General features: G+C 44.5%; 1 protein-coding gene across 1 annotated transcript in view; it reads left to right on the forward strand.

The window, feature by feature from the left end:
* Kif5c (kinesin family member 5C) overlaps window positions 1-17,908 on the forward strand; it is a 157,050-nt gene that overhangs the window by 86,513 nt on the left and 52,629 nt on the right. The window contains exons 11-12 of the mRNA XM_034494594.1: window positions 1,625-1,773; window positions 13,188-13,360. Of these exons, the coding sequence (XP_034350485.1) occupies window positions 1,625-1,773; window positions 13,188-13,360 (322 nt within the window). The remainder of the gene's footprint in view (window positions 1-1,624; window positions 1,774-13,187; window positions 13,361-17,908) is intronic.

A 17,908-nucleotide genomic window follows, 5' to 3' on the forward strand; every position in this document is an offset into this window, starting at 1 on the left:
AGTTGGGTTATTTAGTTGTCTGCTTTAGGAATTAATTTGGCAGTGGCATCTGTAGCACTGGGGAGGATGGTTGAATTACTTGCACCAAAATAGAAATCATGTCCCGGACGTCATTTGATGACAGCAGTAATTAACCTGGATCACACATCAGCTGTAGCCGCAAACACGACAGTCCTAGAATTGTTTGGAGATTAAAATGAGAATGTCAGTGGCAAGTAATACAGAACACCATGTATTTTTACATGCGCTTTGCCTGCTTAACAAGTAGGGAACAAATGGACGAAGAATTTACTTTTTTTCCTGGACATGGCTGAACATGTCTGTTTCCGTGCAGGTCTTGGTGAGCCAAGCCTCTTGTTTAATCTCACCTAATGCCGATGCTGATTTTTTTCTTTCCAACTTCTCCTTTCATTAACTTTCTGTCTGTCATGCACATGACATCACACCCCTAAGCCACACGCCCTAGGAGACCATGAAAAAAAATGGTGCCCATGAGCCATGTTTGTCATGCATTATGTTTTTCAAGACATTCTGCATTTGTATATACATTATATATATTATATATATTATATATATTTATTATATATATTATATATATATTATTATATTATATATTAAAAGTCCCAGCTTCTGGCTGTTTTTAAACAGTGGGGTGATTTCAGAATAACCAACCTTTTACTTCATTTATGCTGATGCTTGCCTTTGCTGAGGGGATCAGTAGGAAGCCATGGTGGCTCCTAGTCAGCCTATCTCACGTGGTCCACCTGCCTTATAGCCATGTGTTGGCATGTGCCTGTCACTTTGGCTCTAGGCACCAAAGGCAAATAAGAGAAAAGTAACTGATTGTTCAGTTTGTGTCATTGACGTAAGAAACCCCAAGCTCTAAGAGGTGGGGGACTTTGTCCATCCTTCTTGGTATGTTCCTAGTGTTTTATGAGTATTTATTGAATTGATTGGGAATTCTATTTAGAAGACTAGTCTGGCAGAGGTCTTCAGGATGCTTAAAGGAACATGCTGAACACTGGGCTAAGCCTATCACTCAAGGCCTAAAAACACACTGAGAGAACACAGAGGAAGTTAGACATGATGGGACCCTAAGACATGATTTGAATGAAAGTCCATTGGACTGAGAGGCTGATGGAATGTGAAGGAGAAGAAGAAAGGATGGCTCTGGAGCCTCAAGAAATAAGAGTGTGAGGTTGGAGCATTGGCACAGAGGTTAAAAGTACCTGTTCTGTCATCAGGACGGGAGTTTTAGACCTACACATCTACATCAGACAGCTCACAAACACCCATAGCTCCAGTGCCCTCTTCTGGTCCCCAAGGGTACAGGCATGTGCACCTATGTGTGTATATACATACCCCACTCACGTTCACCTGTACGTACAGTCACATAGACATGCATACATAGAAATACACACACATACTAAAAATAAATCCTTTTTAAAAGCCGTAGTAGTATTGCCAGTGACCCAGGCGTGAGGGCTGTAGGTAGATGTCATAGGAAGTCTTCGATATCCCAGACCTTTTTGGATGTGAAGGGAATCTGAGGCTTGGTTATATATAAAAAATCAGTGAGGGCTAATGGCTTTTCTCAGAATTATTCCCTATGTTTTAATCCCAGAGCAAAGACTATCAAGAATACAGTCTCTGTGAACTTGGAACTAACAGCAGAAGAATGGAAGAAGAAATATGAAAAAGAGAAAGACAAGAACAAGGCCTTGAAGAGTGTCATCCAGCATCTGGAGATGGAGCTGAACAGGTGGAGGAACGGTGAGAGCGAGGGGAGCAGGGAGGAGACTGACATGTGCTTCCCCCTTCCTGTGGTGGTTGGCCTCTTAGGAGACTCTTGGGAAAGGGGGTGACTGGAAGTCAAGTGTTTCCAGTTCCTGTGATGATAAGTGTTTTATTATTTTGTTTTATTATAATGTTTTATTATTCCTGGGCACCATATCCAGCTCATTCCATCCTGTGACCTGTGCACAGTGGTGTGGGCCTGATTCAGGTCGCTCAATCAATCTCTTTAAGTGTGTATATGTGCATGTGTGGATTGAGGGGTACACATATGTGGGGAGCGGTTCACATCTGTGTGTATATGTGTGTGCAGGAGCGTACATGTATCTGGAGGGGTGTGTGTGCGTGTGTATGTGTGTGTGTGTGTGCAAAAGCATGTGTAGAGGCTAGTGAATATAGCCTGAGTGTTATATACCAAGGAAAACTGTCCACCTCCTTTGAGACAGGGTTTCTCATTTGCCTAGAGCTTATCCATTAAGTTAGACTAGCTCGTGAGCCCCCATGGATCAGTCTGTCTCCGCCTCCCCAGCTCTGAGATTACAAGTGCATGTCACCATGCCTGACATTTTTATGTATACTCTTGGGATAGAACTCAGGTCCTTGTACTGAGCATCAAGTGCTTTCCTGAGAGAGAGAGAGCAGTTCCCTAGCCTGGCTAGAATCTGTTTCTGATGCTCTGTTTCTAGATCCTTCACTTCCAGGGATCCTGGCTTCATATTTACAGGAAAGCTTCTGAGGGTTCTCCCCACCCCCGAATACAAATTGCTTTGGCTAAATGAAAACTAGGATTTGCTTCAGTCTTGTCATTTACTTGTGGGTTAATGTCACCTCTGGCCAGAACTTGCCTTTTCTGACCTGCCTTACCATCAGGTTCGCCAGAAGTAGACATAGTGGGCTGAAGAAAGAAACCCTTTGCTAAGATGGACCCTGACAGGCCTGCTTCATGACTAGCCTTTCTCCCCCTTCTTCAGTCTCTTTGGTTTGTTCTATAGGAGAAAATATCTCCTAGAGCTGGCGTGCAGCGGGTGGGTGGGTTGTGGGGGAGGTGTGAGGGGTGGCTTCCAGATTCTGGGCAGACACATTATTTTGGTGACTTTAGCATTATGATGGAGTTCAGACGGTAGCAGTCTGATTTAATCTGGAAGCAAGGCGGTTGGAGCTGTGTGTCAGAGGATGGGAATAGCTAGAAGTCATTTGTTCCTCAGACCCTTTGCTTCCTTGTGGTGTGTGTATTTCAGCAGCTACCGCAGCCTGTGGTTCCCTGAGGGTGGGAGCCTGGGGATTGCTGGTCTGGTCTGGAGGTAGCACTGGTCTATTTGCAACTGCGTGGTGAGCTAGAAGCCGACTGCTGGTGATGGTATTTGTTGCTGCTTCTTGCTGGTAAGGCTTGGGTATCAACAAGCTCCGTGTTTACTTGAGTAGCAATTATGTAGCAAACAAGAATTCAAGAGAGGATCAAAATCTGACCTAGTAGCCTAAATAACAGGATTCTCTTCTCTTCGGAAGCGTTTCTAGCTGCACATGTGTTTCAAAAGCTGCTAGAATAATTGAATAACTCAGCACCTGCGCTGAGTGACGATCCATGCCGTTTGGCAGGAGCGGCAGAGTAGGGTGTGTGGAAAGCAGGATGGGAGGTGGCTGTGGGAAGCTTTGTGGTGGTTCCCTGTGGGATGCCTGGGTCACTTGGTAAAGCCCTTTGGTAAAGGGTTGGCTCGCTGGCCTTAGAAAGCACCGTGAGTTGGACAATAACCTTGTTTTAATCGTTTCTCATCTCTTGCCTAACTCCAGCAGTCCAGTCCTCCAACACATATCCAGGGCCACCTTGTGGAATCTGGCCTGTCTGGTTTGCCTGACTTCCTGCATGCCTAGCATCCTTTTGGGGTCCTGCATCCCACTGGCTTCTGTATATGCCACCACTTTAACTGACTGTCCCACTTCATTCCCACTGCATAGCTTTAAAAAGTGTGATTTATGAGTCTTTTGGTGACATCTTACATATACCCTTAAGCTACATAATTTGGGGAAAGTAAGGCATGGTTTCTGGTATATCATAGACCTACAATAAATTTGTAGTACATAATTGTGGGCTTAACATGGAATCTGGGCAGTTAGGCAAGACCCGTGCTTTGAACGTAAAGGGAACTTGTAGTCACTGTCAATACATGTATGGTAATCGTGTGTGCTGAACACCAAGAACAGAGTGTGTCCAGAGATTTTATAGCAGGCACGTAACCTCTTTGAGAAGCCAGTGAGGGCTTCCTTGAGTAAGCAATACAGAGAATTAAGCAGAGAGAGCAGTTAGCTGATGAAGCAGGAGGTTTAAGGTGAGCTCCCCCTTCCCATGGAGGGAACTGAATTGACCTTATAACTGAACATGGGAGCGGAAGGCCAGTGTGGGGTCTGGGCTGGGGAGCCAGTGGTCTTGGATGAGCTTGTCAGGTAGATATAGTTGTTCTTCAAGCAATGAGAAGCCACTCAGCTATAGAACACTTAAGAAGAGTTACCTTTTGAAGGTCTCTTGGTTATGCTGGAGAAAGGACTGGGGTAGGCAGAAGAAGGTGTGGTGGAGACAAAGAGAAGGCAGTTAAATTGCAAGATAGGAGGTAGAAGGGAACGAATTGGATTGGTATTGAGACAGAAAAATTTGTGGGTTTGGTGAGGACTAGCCATGCAGGAAGGACCATGTCAAGATGGGTCTAAGGTTTTTGTCTTGGCTAAGTTGGCTGGAAGACAGAACCGTTCCCTTAGACTGGAGATACAGGAAACGAACCAGACTGGGGAGTAGTGCAGGAAGAAGAAAGCCTGGGGTGCCCAAGAAACATGCAAAGGAGGGTCATATGAGAAGGTACTCCGAGGCTCTTCGTAATGGAAGAGGGAAACTTGAACATTACTGATCTTTTTTGTGGTTGAAGGCATAGGTAGAGGCAAGGCTCCTATAGGTGGTGGAGTGGAGAGGGAAGAGAGGAAGTAGAGGTTGACAGACTCCTCCCACAGCCTATGGCCTTGTAACCTCTGAGTAGCTGAGATGGGAGCTGTCCTGCAGAGAACCTTGCCTTCCAAGCTAGTATTTGTATTTTAAAGGTGATGTTCCTGGAGGCAATGGTTTGTAAGTGCAGAGAGCATGGACTGACGGAGAGAGAGACTATAGGAAATAAGAAAACAGTGAGGGAGAGTGAGGAGGCTGGAGTGGTGCTATCCCGAACCACTCCCGACTCCTTGTACCTGAGTCCTGAGGCATGGTAACCATGTGGAGAAGAAAGCTGGGACGGACACAGTGTCAGCTATCCTAATTCATATCGGAATGGCAGGATATTGCCAAGTTCCTTTTGAAATGTGAAATACATTGTTAGATCTAAACTTCTAAGAGGCAGCTATTTAATTTTTACTTCAGTATTCCCTGGGTATTGATGTTGCCACACCGGGATCTGAACACATTCTAGAAGCCCCGACAATAGGTGCTTTCCATAGGAAAGATACTCCTTTCTTTGCATGGTGTGCTTATAATGTAAAGCTTCACTGCTCTATTCCAGCTGTGAGAGAGCAAGGAAGAAGTGTGTGCACACATATGTGCCTGTGAATGCTTGGTCTTTCTGCAGTTGCCATCACAGAGAATGCAGTGGCAAAGCAAGGCAGGAGGAAATCAATTACAAACCAGGTGCAGGCAGATAAATGGATAAATAAGGACACCTGTCTAACCAGTTGGTGGTGACAGATGATACAAGGCATTACTAAAGAGGCATGCACTGTTATATATCTAGAGACTGATCTAAGGTCTAACCCCTCTTACCGCCACCTTGACGAATCTTCAACCTTAGAAGCTCAATTGATTGAATACATTGTAAGTTTGTGTTCCCGCTAAGATCCATGTGGAAATCGCAGATCCTGAGGTGATGGTATTAGGCGTTTCTTTGGTAGTTGTCCTAGTTAGGACTTCTACTCCTGTGATGAAACACTATAACCAAAAGCAGCTCGGGGAGGAAAGGGTTTATTTGGCTTACACTTTCACACTGTAGTTCATCACTGAAGGAAGTTAGGGCAGGAACTCACACAGGGCAGGAGCCTGGAGACTGGAGCTGATGCAGAGGCCATGAAGGGTTGCTGCTTACTGGTTTGCTCCCCATGGCTTGCTCAAGTCGCTTATCCAACCCTGGACACCAGCCCAGAAGTGGCCCCACCCACAATGGGCTGGGCCTTCCCACATTAATTAGGAATTAAGAAGATGTCCTATAGGTGTGCCTGAAGCCCATTTTTTTTTTCATTTTATTTTATTTACATTTAAGATGCCATCCCCTTTCCCCATTTCCCCTCCCTAGAAAACCCCTGTCCCATGCCCCCCTTTCCTTTTTGCTTTTATACATTTTTTTTAAATGTTAATCAAAGGATTTATAAGTTTGGTAATGCTCAATCAGAAGGGTAATCCAATACCCAACCTAGATATAAAGACTATCTTTGACTGGTGGAGACCTGTGAACATCTGCCTCCATGCCCCCTCTCTCTTTCTCTCTCTCATCACCTAGCTTCTCCTCTCCTTCATCTTCTCTCCTTACTCCATCTCTTCCTCTCAGTACTCCTTCCCACTTAGCTCCTCCTACATATCACTCTTCCTGTTAAAGTAAAACTTTTCTCTCAAAATACAGTTAGAGCATACTTATTTCTAATTGTACCAGTGAGGTATAAGATAGTTCTAATACCCAGTCCATCATTTTGTTGACTAACCAGAACCTCTGTCATCTCTTCTAACTAAAACACTTACTTTTGATCCTCTGAAGCCCATTTTTTATGGAGGCATTTTCTCAACTGAGGTTCCCATCTCTGAACTGACACTAGCCTGTGTCAAGGTGACATAAAGCTAGCCAGCACAGAGGTGACTATTTCTTTGTCATTTCATGAAACTGAGGTGCTGCTTATTTGGTGAAGATAAAAAGAGATGTCATCGGCAAACCCAGAAGAGCTCCTCACCCCATCCAAGAACAAGATGTCTGTGTTGCTGCTCTGACCTCCCACTTCTAGCTTCCAAGTTAGGAGAAATGTTTCTGTTGCTCAGAAGACCCCATCCTGTGGTACTTCGTCATAGTAGCTCTGAGTGACTAAGATGGCAGCCCCTGCATACAATTGGGCCTTGGTTCTCAGAAGAGGACCCGTGACTTGGAACATATATTCTGCAAGCCTTATTCTTTTTGGCATTGCTTCTGAGGCATGCTGGCTCTCTACGAATGCATAGCAACCTAATAAGAGACCCTATCTTTTCTTGTTTGCTTTCGCTTTGGTTTTGGTTCTTCAAGTTAGGGTTTCTCTGTGTAGACCAGGCTGGCCTGGAACTCAGATCTGCCCCTGCCTACCTCTGCCTGCAGAGTGCTGCAATGAAAGGCGTGACCCACCACCACCTGACCCACCACCACCTGACCACACCTTTTTTTTATATTAAAGAAGGAGTGGGGAGAGTCACCTCATGCCCATGGCTTCATCCTCCAGTGAGCCAGTTATTGTCTTCTGGTTGCAAGCAGTGGCAGCTACAGCAGCAACCGACCCTGCCCGGCCTAAATGGAGCAAAGACCTGGGAAGACTATAAAAGAGACACAGCATCCAGAGTGTCTGAACACAAGGCTGAAGTGGGGAACAACCAGAGGATTCTTTGTTTCCCACATCATTTTGAAGATTTGGAGGACCAAGATAGAAGTGAGGATAGCATGCTTTGTGTGGCCTAGTCTGTGACAGACAGGGTACTTTGATGATATGACAGATAAAGCCTGAGTTTAGTCCCTGAGGTGAAAGGCCAGAACTGACTTGGGGAATTATGCCCTACCTTCACATGTAGGCCACGGCACATATGTATGTGTATGGACATACACTGAATAAACACCCTACTATAAATTTTAACATAAGTCAAGTCCCAGCATCATAGCTCACGCCTGCACTCCCAGCATTCTAGAGACAGAAGTGGGAAGAGTCCAGGTTAAAGCTATCCTGGGCTATAGAGAGACCCTGCCTCAAAAAGAGTCATGAAAGAGAAAACTCAACTATTCTTTTTCTAGTTTCGACTCCATTTTTTGGCATGAATATATAAATAATAATGTAATTTCTAAGCAAAAGGGGGAAAGAAGGAAAAATCCAACCCCCCAAAAAAACTGTTTAGAATTTAAAAAACTTTTTTTTAGTTTTGTGATTATAATTCTATGACATCATTTCTTCCTTTCCTTCCTCCCTTCAACACACCCTCCCTGCTGTCCTTCAAATTCATGGCCACTTCGTGTGCTAATTATTAATGCCCAACTTACATTTTAAAAATGGCATGTGTTTATCTCTCTCTCTCTCTCTCTCTCTCTCTCTCTCTCTCTCTCTGTGTGTGTGTGTGTGTGTGTGTATGCCACATTTTTTTTTATTAATTAATTTATTTATATGAGTACACTGTAGCTGTCTTCAGACACACCAGAAGAGGGCATTGGATCTTATTACTGATGGTTGTGAGCCACCATGTGGTTGATGGGAATTGAACTCAGGACCTCTGGAAGAGCAGTCAGTGCTCTTAACAACTGAGCCATCTCTCCATCCCTACATGCCACATTTTACTTGTGAATGTCAGAGGACAACTTTTCATGACTTAACTCTTTTCTTCTGTCCCAGAAACTGAACTCAGGCTTGGCAGCAGGCATCTTTACCTGCTAAGCCATATTGTTGGCTCCTAAACCAAAATTTTTACAAGGGTTCATGTCAGGAAAAAAAAATGACCCAAAAATCTAGGTGTTGGGGTAGCAGGGTCTGGTGTGTCTGTGGGGGTCTCTCCTGTTGAACAGCTAGGTAGCGCACTAGTAAATGCTTTCTTTTGTTTGGTTTTCTTGAGACTGGATTTTGCTGTGTTGCTCAGGCTAGTTTTGACCTTTGATCCTCCTGCCTCAGCTGGCCCAGGGCTGGAATTTGAGGAGGGGACCACTGTGCTTGTTGAGATTTACTCTTTCGGCCTTAAGTCTGTTGGAGGTGCTGGTCCACTCTTCGGCTTCGTAGGTGTGAGCTCACAGAAATTAGCATTTCAGTCAAGATGTCTAATTTGCTATGTGTTCTTTCTTCCTTTGAGAGGACAGCTAAATTAACAGAAATACTGACTGCTCAGCAAATCACGTGGCCTCTTCAAAAGGTCGGGAATGTAAAGAAGGCCACAGGCTCTGGTTAGCCTGTGCATTAGAAAACTGCTGCAGACAGGATTGGGGGTGCAGAGGCCGCTCACAGTATTTTTAGGGACGAGGGTGAAGGATGCTATTTGTATGCAAAGCAGTCTCATAAAGGAATGATGGTTGTTTTTTTTTTTTTTTTTTTTTTTTTTTTAAACTTCACATTTATATAATGACATCTTGTCGCCAGCTGTTCCTGCCCAGCTGGCAACTTAAAGAGCTCCCTTTTAGTGTCTTCGATACAGAAATTGCTTAGAATCAGGTTTGCCACTAGGCCTGTTTAATTGGTATTAAAACAAAACACCTCGTTTGCCAGATCTACAGTGGTTTCTGGTGGGAGCTGTGAGTGACCTGTAAATCCCTGCCCTGGAGTGGCTGAGAAAATGCAATTACCTCTCTGTGTTCTCCAGAGGCTTCGGGGACTCAACTTAGGGAAAGAATTACTAGCTTGTTGCTATTTCATGTGTGAAATTTTAATGATTTCCTGGCAATCTAATAGTATTCCTAAAGAAAAAAAAAAGATTCAAATAAATCCATTAAATCCATTTTAGAATTTTTAATAAACCTAATGTTTTTTTGTAGTCTGCCATTCTCATCCATTGAAATTGATAGATTCCCATTTTTTTCCAAGAAATATTATTTATGCTCTCTGGCGGGGGGGAGGGGTTCGTTTTATAATTAGAAGGTTCTGCAAGCCGTATAGGTATGCTCCAAAAGAATGCTCCTGTGTAAACACAGATCTTTTTAGTCCTTAAAGGTAATTACAGCTGACAATAGTAAATGCCAGGATGCTTATTTAAAGACAGGAGGCCTTTCAGTGCAGGAAACCAGACGTTTTCCAAGGTTAGAAGCTTTTCTATAGGCAGCAGATACAAGCCTTGTGGGTTGGACTTAAAGAAATCTGCTTTTAATAAAACAGAGAGAAAATAAAAATCACTGCTAATCTCCACTTGGTGGTCTCTCTTTCTCCCTGGTTGGTCGAGGGCATCATTCCTCCAGGGTTGGGCTGTAGCCCTCCTTTCTGTTACAGTCAGTTATCTCATAATCATCTTGTAGAGTGCACTGCAGTGCAGGGAATATTCTCCATTAACACGGGGAGATTGCCATGGAGACAGATTGCCTGGTGTCAGCTCTCGCTCGGTGTTCAGAATTTACAGTCCCTAGACATCGCTGTGAGCTGGACAGAGTAGGTACCAGGGTCTCTTCTGGAAGTCATTCCCCTGTCCTTTGAAGGGCAGTGGTGTTTGGAAACCCTTTGGTTCCTCCCTGGGCAGGAGCTGTGTTGCTGTTGCTTCTGCATGTGGCTGCTTTGTTCAGCTCCGTCTGAATGGCTGTTGCAAAAAAAAAACAAAAAAACAAAAAAACACCATAATCCTGCCTGCCTGACCTTTAGAATATGAACTGGTGAGAGCTTGCTGTTTACATGTGGCTTTGTGGGAGACATGTTGATGCTTTGATTCAGGGAAGTGCTCATGAGAAACCAGAAAGGCTGCTGTGACTTTCAAACACTGTTTTCATAATGATAAATATAAACCCTAAAAGGGACTTGCATGACTGTTAGGGGTTTTACCCTTTAAAAGACCACTTGGGCACAAATGTATTTTGAATATGCTAGAAAAATTAATTGAGAGTCAGTACAAATCACATCACTGCCACGCATGTGCAGTTACTCACTCCTCGGGGAGCAGAAGTGGACTTCCATCTGTGATGCTGACCGTGCTCCTAACTTCTACTGTCTTCCTGCATCTTCAGGACAATGATAGGTGCCTTCCATGATGAAAGGAGCGTTGCTTCCTCATTTTTTTAAACAGAAAGCAAATGAAGAGACTAAGCAGGCTACATGCCTGTGATTAATTAGACCTGTGAAAACGTGTAGCGTGGCTTCAGGATCCCATTGCAGCACTGAAGATGTTTATGAGAGTCTAGTGATCATTTTCAAGGAGACCATAGCAGCAGGGTCAGCTTTCTGGACCTCTGTAACCTGGGGCACCACCTACCCCTCGATAATGCTGATGTCAGAAGAAGACAGCTTTAGGGGGAATCAGATCTGTGTCTTGATTTGAGCAGGTCACTTGTAGGTCACAGGAGTTAGTTTTTGGTCTCTGCTTGCCCAGATAAATTTAAAAGTGTGTGTGTGTGGGGGGGGGGGGGGGGGCAGTTATTAGTTCATCTAGCGTACAGATATCATTGCCTGCCCAGCCATTTGGAACCGAAGCGCACAGGGAATACATTTCTTCCAAATGTCGTGGATCTTATCTCTCTCTGCAGTGAGTGTCTGTGGATAGATAATATGGTCATGCTTGGAGGATTTCTGGGTCAGGTCAGTACAGTTAAAAAATCTCACCTTCAGCCTGTTGAAGCAGGAAGGTTAAATTAATAGTGGATTTCTGTGTTTCCCAAATTTTACACACTGTTCCTGAAAAAATCCAAAATATAACCATATGTAGGACTTTCACAAATGCCAAAGTGTCAGTGCCAGATTCTTAAGAAGAACAGAATTAGAAAGGGAAAAAAATAAAAGGTTCTGGTGTATGCTGTATGTACATTTTCTGAGTTGTTTGAGGGCATATTCTGATTTATCCGTGTGGCTAGAAATTATGTCTGTATCTTCATCCACCCACTCACCCACTCATCTGTCCATTCATCCATCTCGTCATCTGTCTTGCCGCTCTGATAGCCCATGGGTTTAACAGGCCGTAGAGAATATAGATTCTTTAATTGAATGAAATTCATTCCTCACGCTAACGTTGCTGATGAACGTTTTGAACCAGCGATTGGAGTTGGGTAATATACTGATTTGGTTCAGGTTCAGGTTCAGGTCAAAGGCCACCATGATTTGATTTTAATTCAGGTCAATAATTTCAGAGAAATGCTCACACATAGTGGGTAGTCCCACTGAAAGGGGAGCATAAGGAGGCTTTGTTGTCACTGTAGTGAAGCATGCGTTATCTAGGGCGTGCTTCCCTTTGCTATTTTAAATGGAACTGATACAGAAGTGAAGTCACTGGTGTTAGCCTTTACTTACACAGAGGCTACACACAAGCCTGAAAACCAGGGCATCCCAGTGTTTTGTGTCTACTGAGATAACGTGCACTGTGTTCAGGTGGGTTCCTGGAGGCATGAAATATACTGTTCACAAAAGAACAGTATATTTCTCAGTTCTTCTGTCTTTTTCCCTACTTTTGGCTCAGGGCAGTTTTCCGGGAAATTTTCACAGAACCGATATTATGAGCTGAGAAGCCGAGTGTGGCCTGAGGTGTTCTGATGCTCAGGGCCTGGAGTGAAGTTGCTGGCTACACTGTGGTGGAGAAGTGTCTGTGGTGGGGGTATGCTTTCAAATATTGAAGCTGAAAGATGGAATCAGGCCTGTGTGGTTTCCATAGAATCTGTTTCCTGCATTCTATCTTTGCATGGTGATTTTCCTGTTGGGGCAGCCCTTGGTCAGCTCGAGATGCGCGGCTTTTCCCTTATTAGCACTGTCAAATTGAAGAGTGCTTCCTTTGAAGGCCCAGCAGACCCTGCTCGGCAGGCTGAGAAGTGGTGTGTAGATTCTAGATTGGCTGCCTTTTCTTTAACTGGGACTACCTGACATCACAAGAAATTATTCTATTTGAACTCTCCAGCAGAGCCAATTAATTTGGGCTTCCTGGGGGAGACTGTGGTGGTGGAGCTCGTGATTGCGCAGGGCTGGTACAGTCCTTGTTTAGTCCAGGCTGCCCTGACTTCCATTGGCTCCCAAGAGTCCGAGATTGGGAGGAGTGAAGTCCCACCGCGTTCTGGTTAAACAGTGTCGCTCTGTTCCTTGCTTTGGCTGTTTCTACTAATGACACAGTAACATAATTAATTGGTAATTAGGATGCCTCAGAGGTCTATTTTCCTTTGAATCGGTGACTAGAGAGACTATGATTCTAGTAAGCACTAGTGTATTTCTCCACAAAAGGAAAAATATATGTAGGAGTTCCCAGGCAGTGCTGGGCTTGGATCAGTTGGGTCAGCTCTGGGACCAGTGCAGCCATTTGATTTCTGCTGTGCATTCTTGGTCTAACAGTGGTCAGTTAGCTACACCTTTCTTCCCAAACAGAAAGAATGGACTTTAGCTCTGCACAAGGACTCTTCATTGTGTCTGCTGTGTCTTTTGTCACTGGGAGAGACTATTTTTAGACTTCTTCCTGGAGGGTTGCATGCTTGATCTCTTTAGTTCTCAGCACCCCGCTTGCTGTATTTTCTCAGGGGAAGCTGTGCCAGAGGATGAACAGATCAGCGCTAAGGACCAGAAGAACCTGGAGCCCTGCGACAACACACCCATCATAGATAACATCACTCCTGTTGTTGATGGCATCTCTGCTGAGAAGGAGAAGTATGACGAGGAGATCACCAGTCTGTACCGACAGCTGGATGATAAGGTCTGTGGTTCAGAGCGGGAGCCCTGTCACTGTGGGCCTGAAAGACTTCGCTCAGCCCCAGTGGGCCAGTTAAACAGATAAGTTATCTCCTAATGGTGAAGAGATAAGAAGAAGATTCAATAAGTGTTGCCACATCAGGGGGAAGAATGTGGAAGGGGCTTCGTGACCCCAACTCCGTCTTCAGGGCACAGATCTAAGCATTATGTTTAAACAGGGGAGGCATGGGGGTGGCAGGCAAGAGGTACACATCATGAAGCCCACCGTCCTGGTCAATGTGTGGTGATTGTCTCTGTTTTGGTTCTATTGGGTGCTTCCAAGAAACCTTGCTAGTGTGAACATGTTAGTCCCTAACTGCTGAGTGTTCCCATCTGAAGACTGATCTCACCCTGTGATGACGTGTCTCCGAGGCTCTGTTGTTATTGGAATGCGAGGGCACTACAGGTTGAGGTTAGTGACTGCAGACATCCAGGTACCTTTGAGGGAGTCTGGGACAGGACACTGATTGCAGAGTGCCTCGGTTACTCTTATCTTTGTACTGTCAGCCTTGAAAGGGGATGAGATAGGTTAGGGATCATGAATTTTTACATAGGCATTCCCCTGAGTGATTAACGTGCTTCTCTGTCAAGTTAATCAGGTGACTGGCACCAAGTAAAGAGAGATACAAAATGAAGATAGAGATGGTGGGCTTTTATCCTGTTTTTCCTTGTCTTGTGGGGTCAGTGCTTTCTCAGAAAGCAGCTCCTGTGTGCCTATTGTATACATTAGCCAGAGACGGGTAGTCTTCACTCTGGTATAAAGACAGAAGGTGGCAGGCATAGTCAGCCCCCTGGAGCTGAGGTAGGCTGCAGACCGCTATGGATGTGTATCTTCCTGATACCTGCTTTCTAGCTTGATTACTCTAGGAAGTTCTAATCGAAAAGAGCTAAGGGGTCGGTCTAGATAGACAAGTCCTCACTTCCAGAAATCTGCAGAAATTATTGCAGGAGAGGACAGAGATGTGAGAGTACGTGGGCGTTAGTCTCTTTCCTTTCTCCAGGCCTCTCCTTTTCTTTTCGAGAAGTCAACAGTAGACCCACTAGGGACAAGGCAGGAGACTCCTAAGACTCAAGTGTGAGGATAATCACATAGCTCCACGGCCCTGAGCTTTGGACCTATTCAATTAAAGACTGATTGATACCTTTCTCTTTGTGAAGCTCTTTTCAGAGGAAGATTGTTGAGTGATGTAGTTTGATCATGTTAATCGGGATGCTTACTCCTAGGAAAAACTCGAATAGTCATGTAACTATGAAGGTTAGACTAGAGAGAAAGACTCCTTGAACAGCAGGTATCACTCATCCCCAGTAAAGGTCCACTTAGGAATCCTAGAGGTCACAGTGTGTCATGTGGCCCTGGCATATTGCCCTTGGGATATCCTAAGCTCTTTTAGTCCATCACACCAAGGTTGCTGATATTTTCAGTCTGGTTTAATCTCTTCTGTGGTGGTTTGGCTCAGGTGCTATGGGGACACCTCTGGCCTGGATGTAATAGTTTTGTTCTGAGAATGTCACCATTAATCTTACAGGGCTCTGTCTTTGGGATACAGCCCAGAGTCTGGTCTGGTATCACCTTTGCAAGCTGAGTGTGACTGGTTGAGGATTCTCCTTTGCTTGTCTGTGGTTCTGGGTGTTAAATGCTACCCAAACATTAAAGCAGGTGACTCTACCATTCTGTAAACACATCTCACAAAACACCCATACCCAAGAGAAGTGGGTACTTTGCCCTTCATGCTCTGAGTGTACCCCCCACCCTGCTTTTTTTTTTAAAACCTGGGTATTATACTCAACACCTCAATGCAGAAGTAGATCAATAGTAAGTTAATAGTTTATGCAAACGTCTTGATTTCTCCCAAGAACTGCTATTGTTTTAAGCAGTGAGGAGAAGCCACTAAGCAGTGAGGAGAAGCCACATGCAATCTCTTCCTCACTTTACAGATTCCCACATCTACAGATTCTGGGATGGCAGATTAGAATTGGTTCTGTGATGCTGAGAGATATGGAAGAGAACAGAGGACAGATGCCTAGAAGGCATCCAAGCTCTTGGTCTGCTGTTCAGCCGTTTGTGAGCCACTTGATTTTGTCCCGTTGGCCATCATTCTCAGGTGTCTGTGCAGACTCTAGAGGATAGCCCCGTGCTTCCAATGATTTAGATGTTTAGATACTTTGGGAATGCATGAGTTGGGGCACAGTGTCTTCTTCGATTACTGAGTGGTAGAACTGGAAGCCTCTGGGATGAAGTGGGGCATGAGCTGGGTGGGTTGCATGTCTTTCTTCAGTTGGTAGAGCAGGGATGAGTGTTCACAGCTCTTGACCGTGAGCCCCACGTTCACTTCATTTTGGCCTTAGCCCTTTAACCAAGGAACTGGTTAACCTCAGTAAGGCTTTTTAGGACGCAGTGGGGGAAAGATTACACAGTTTCTCCAAATCCCTCTATGCTATTCCTCATGGGTCTAAGAAGAGATAAACCCAAGGTCCCGTTACTTGATGGAGAAGCTTGCACTTTGTAGTAGACCTGCAGCTTAATGATAAGAGGTGCAGGGAAGATGCCCGTGCTTTCTGTACGCTGTTCTTATCTGTAACTCAGGGCTCACAGATGTCACTTCAAAGATTGTTATGGGGACTAAAAGTCCTAGGTATATAACAGTATACTATAAATACCAGGTTTCTCCTCTGTGGGTTCTCTTTGTTTGATGGAGAAGACACCTCATTTAGGGACCTGAAGGGGTGTCAGTACAATGGGGGACTGGGTTCAAGCATAAAAATATTGATGGTGGCTTTGTCTTTCTCACTGAAGGCAGTAAATTCAAGAATTGTAAGTTGACTACACATTGTGCTAGTGACTGTTTATAAAAAAAAAATCTCCACAGTTAGTGACATTTTGACAGCTAAGGCGACTGTATCATTTCATGTATAAGAAAAATTCAACTAAATTAATTTTTTGAAAAGTGCTTTGAAATCTTTTATCTCAGAATGAGCATGCTTAAATATATTCTAAGAGATACACTTGACATGCAGAAAGTACAGCACACCTTTTTCAGAAAGGCTTAGGAAATCACAGTGAAATCAGAATAGACAACACTAATTCCTTAGAAAGTTGCCCTTGTAAAGGGCAAACCTACCTCAAGGCTTGTCTCTAGTGCTGATCTGCTTTCTCATGGAGTCCTGTCTTCACCTTCCTGGATGGCTTTTCATCACATCTTAGCTTGTCACCTGTCAGGCGGGAAGGCTGCATCGACAGGCTTTGCCAAGAGTGCAGTGTGCAAACGCACGTCACCTCACTCTGTCCCTTCTTATTTCTGTCACTTGGGGGCAGTTGTGGATTTGGGGTTGTTTTGTTTCATTGCCTTGGGGAAGAGATGAGGTTGAACTTTTGTGTTAAGCTGTTTACTCTTCCTGTGCTGAGGAGTGAAAATACACAATTGGTCCTTGTAACTGACATGCTAAATGTATGAAGTTGAGGAAAAACACAGTTTACAAAACAGTGAGTTAGCTATGGAAGTGCCAGTTGCTGTGGCAGCTTTGCTGTGCTGTAATTTCTCTAATTCTTTTTGCCAGAAGGATTTGGCAAGGAGGAAAATAATCAATATTTTTATACAGCCATTGAAGAAACATTGGTGTATAAAGTTCAGTGTGAACGGGCTTTCTGAGCAGACTAGTGAGACCAAGTATGTAGGAAAGACCAAAGACACAGGATAAGGATGTGCAGAGCCTACCCCACAGATGTGAGAATGTCAGTGCTCTTTGGAGAGTACCAGCTACACCATCACTTAACCCTGTGCCAGCTGGCATAGACTCCACCATACATGTTGCAGATGTCTGTGGCAAACAGGTTCTGTGACCAGGCTCTACCACTCACCTGTCTCACCTCACCTTGGAATCAGATCCAAAGAGCAGGAGAAGGGTCTTTAATGAGGAAAACACCAAGGCAGGACCTAGTACAAAGACAACATAGTAAACGAGCTGTATTTGACTGCTTGAGAGTACCATTGGAGACCAGTATTCCAATAGGACTTTTATAAGGGAAGGAGATGTGAGCCTGGCACCCCATTGCCAGTTTTTTACAGAATGTACTTAAAATTTCATTTGCAATCATGAACACAGAGCAGGAAAGGCCACATTCTTCCATAGTGTCCTTCATTGGAGGTGGCTTGCTGGTGGGGAGAGAGCCAGGTAGAGCATTCTTGCTTTCTCAACAGCATCACCTAGTGGCGGTGAAGAGAACTGTTGTTTTCCTGTGTGCACACCCAGATGGCTACAGGGCTTCTTTGCTTTTTTTTTGCCTTTCAATTGACAAGACTATTGGTTGCCAGTCAATCAAGAGGGCTGTCTATTGGAGAAAACTCCACGTAAGCACTAGTTCTTCTACTCTAAGTAAATGGGCATGGCATAGTGGTCCTTCCTTCCCGTCACTTGGCAACATTCCTGGGCACAGATGTGCTTGACAGTCCATTCTGTTTACATCTTTGTTTGGGGGAGGAAGTCTCTGTAGTCCCTTTCATCTCCCAAGTATAAG

Source organism: Arvicanthis niloticus, chromosome 2 (genome assembly GCF_011762505.2).
Source record: "Arvicanthis niloticus isolate mArvNil1 chromosome 2, mArvNil1.pat.X, whole genome shotgun sequence".
NCBI lineage: Eukaryota > Metazoa > Chordata > Mammalia > Rodentia > Muridae > Arvicanthis > Arvicanthis niloticus.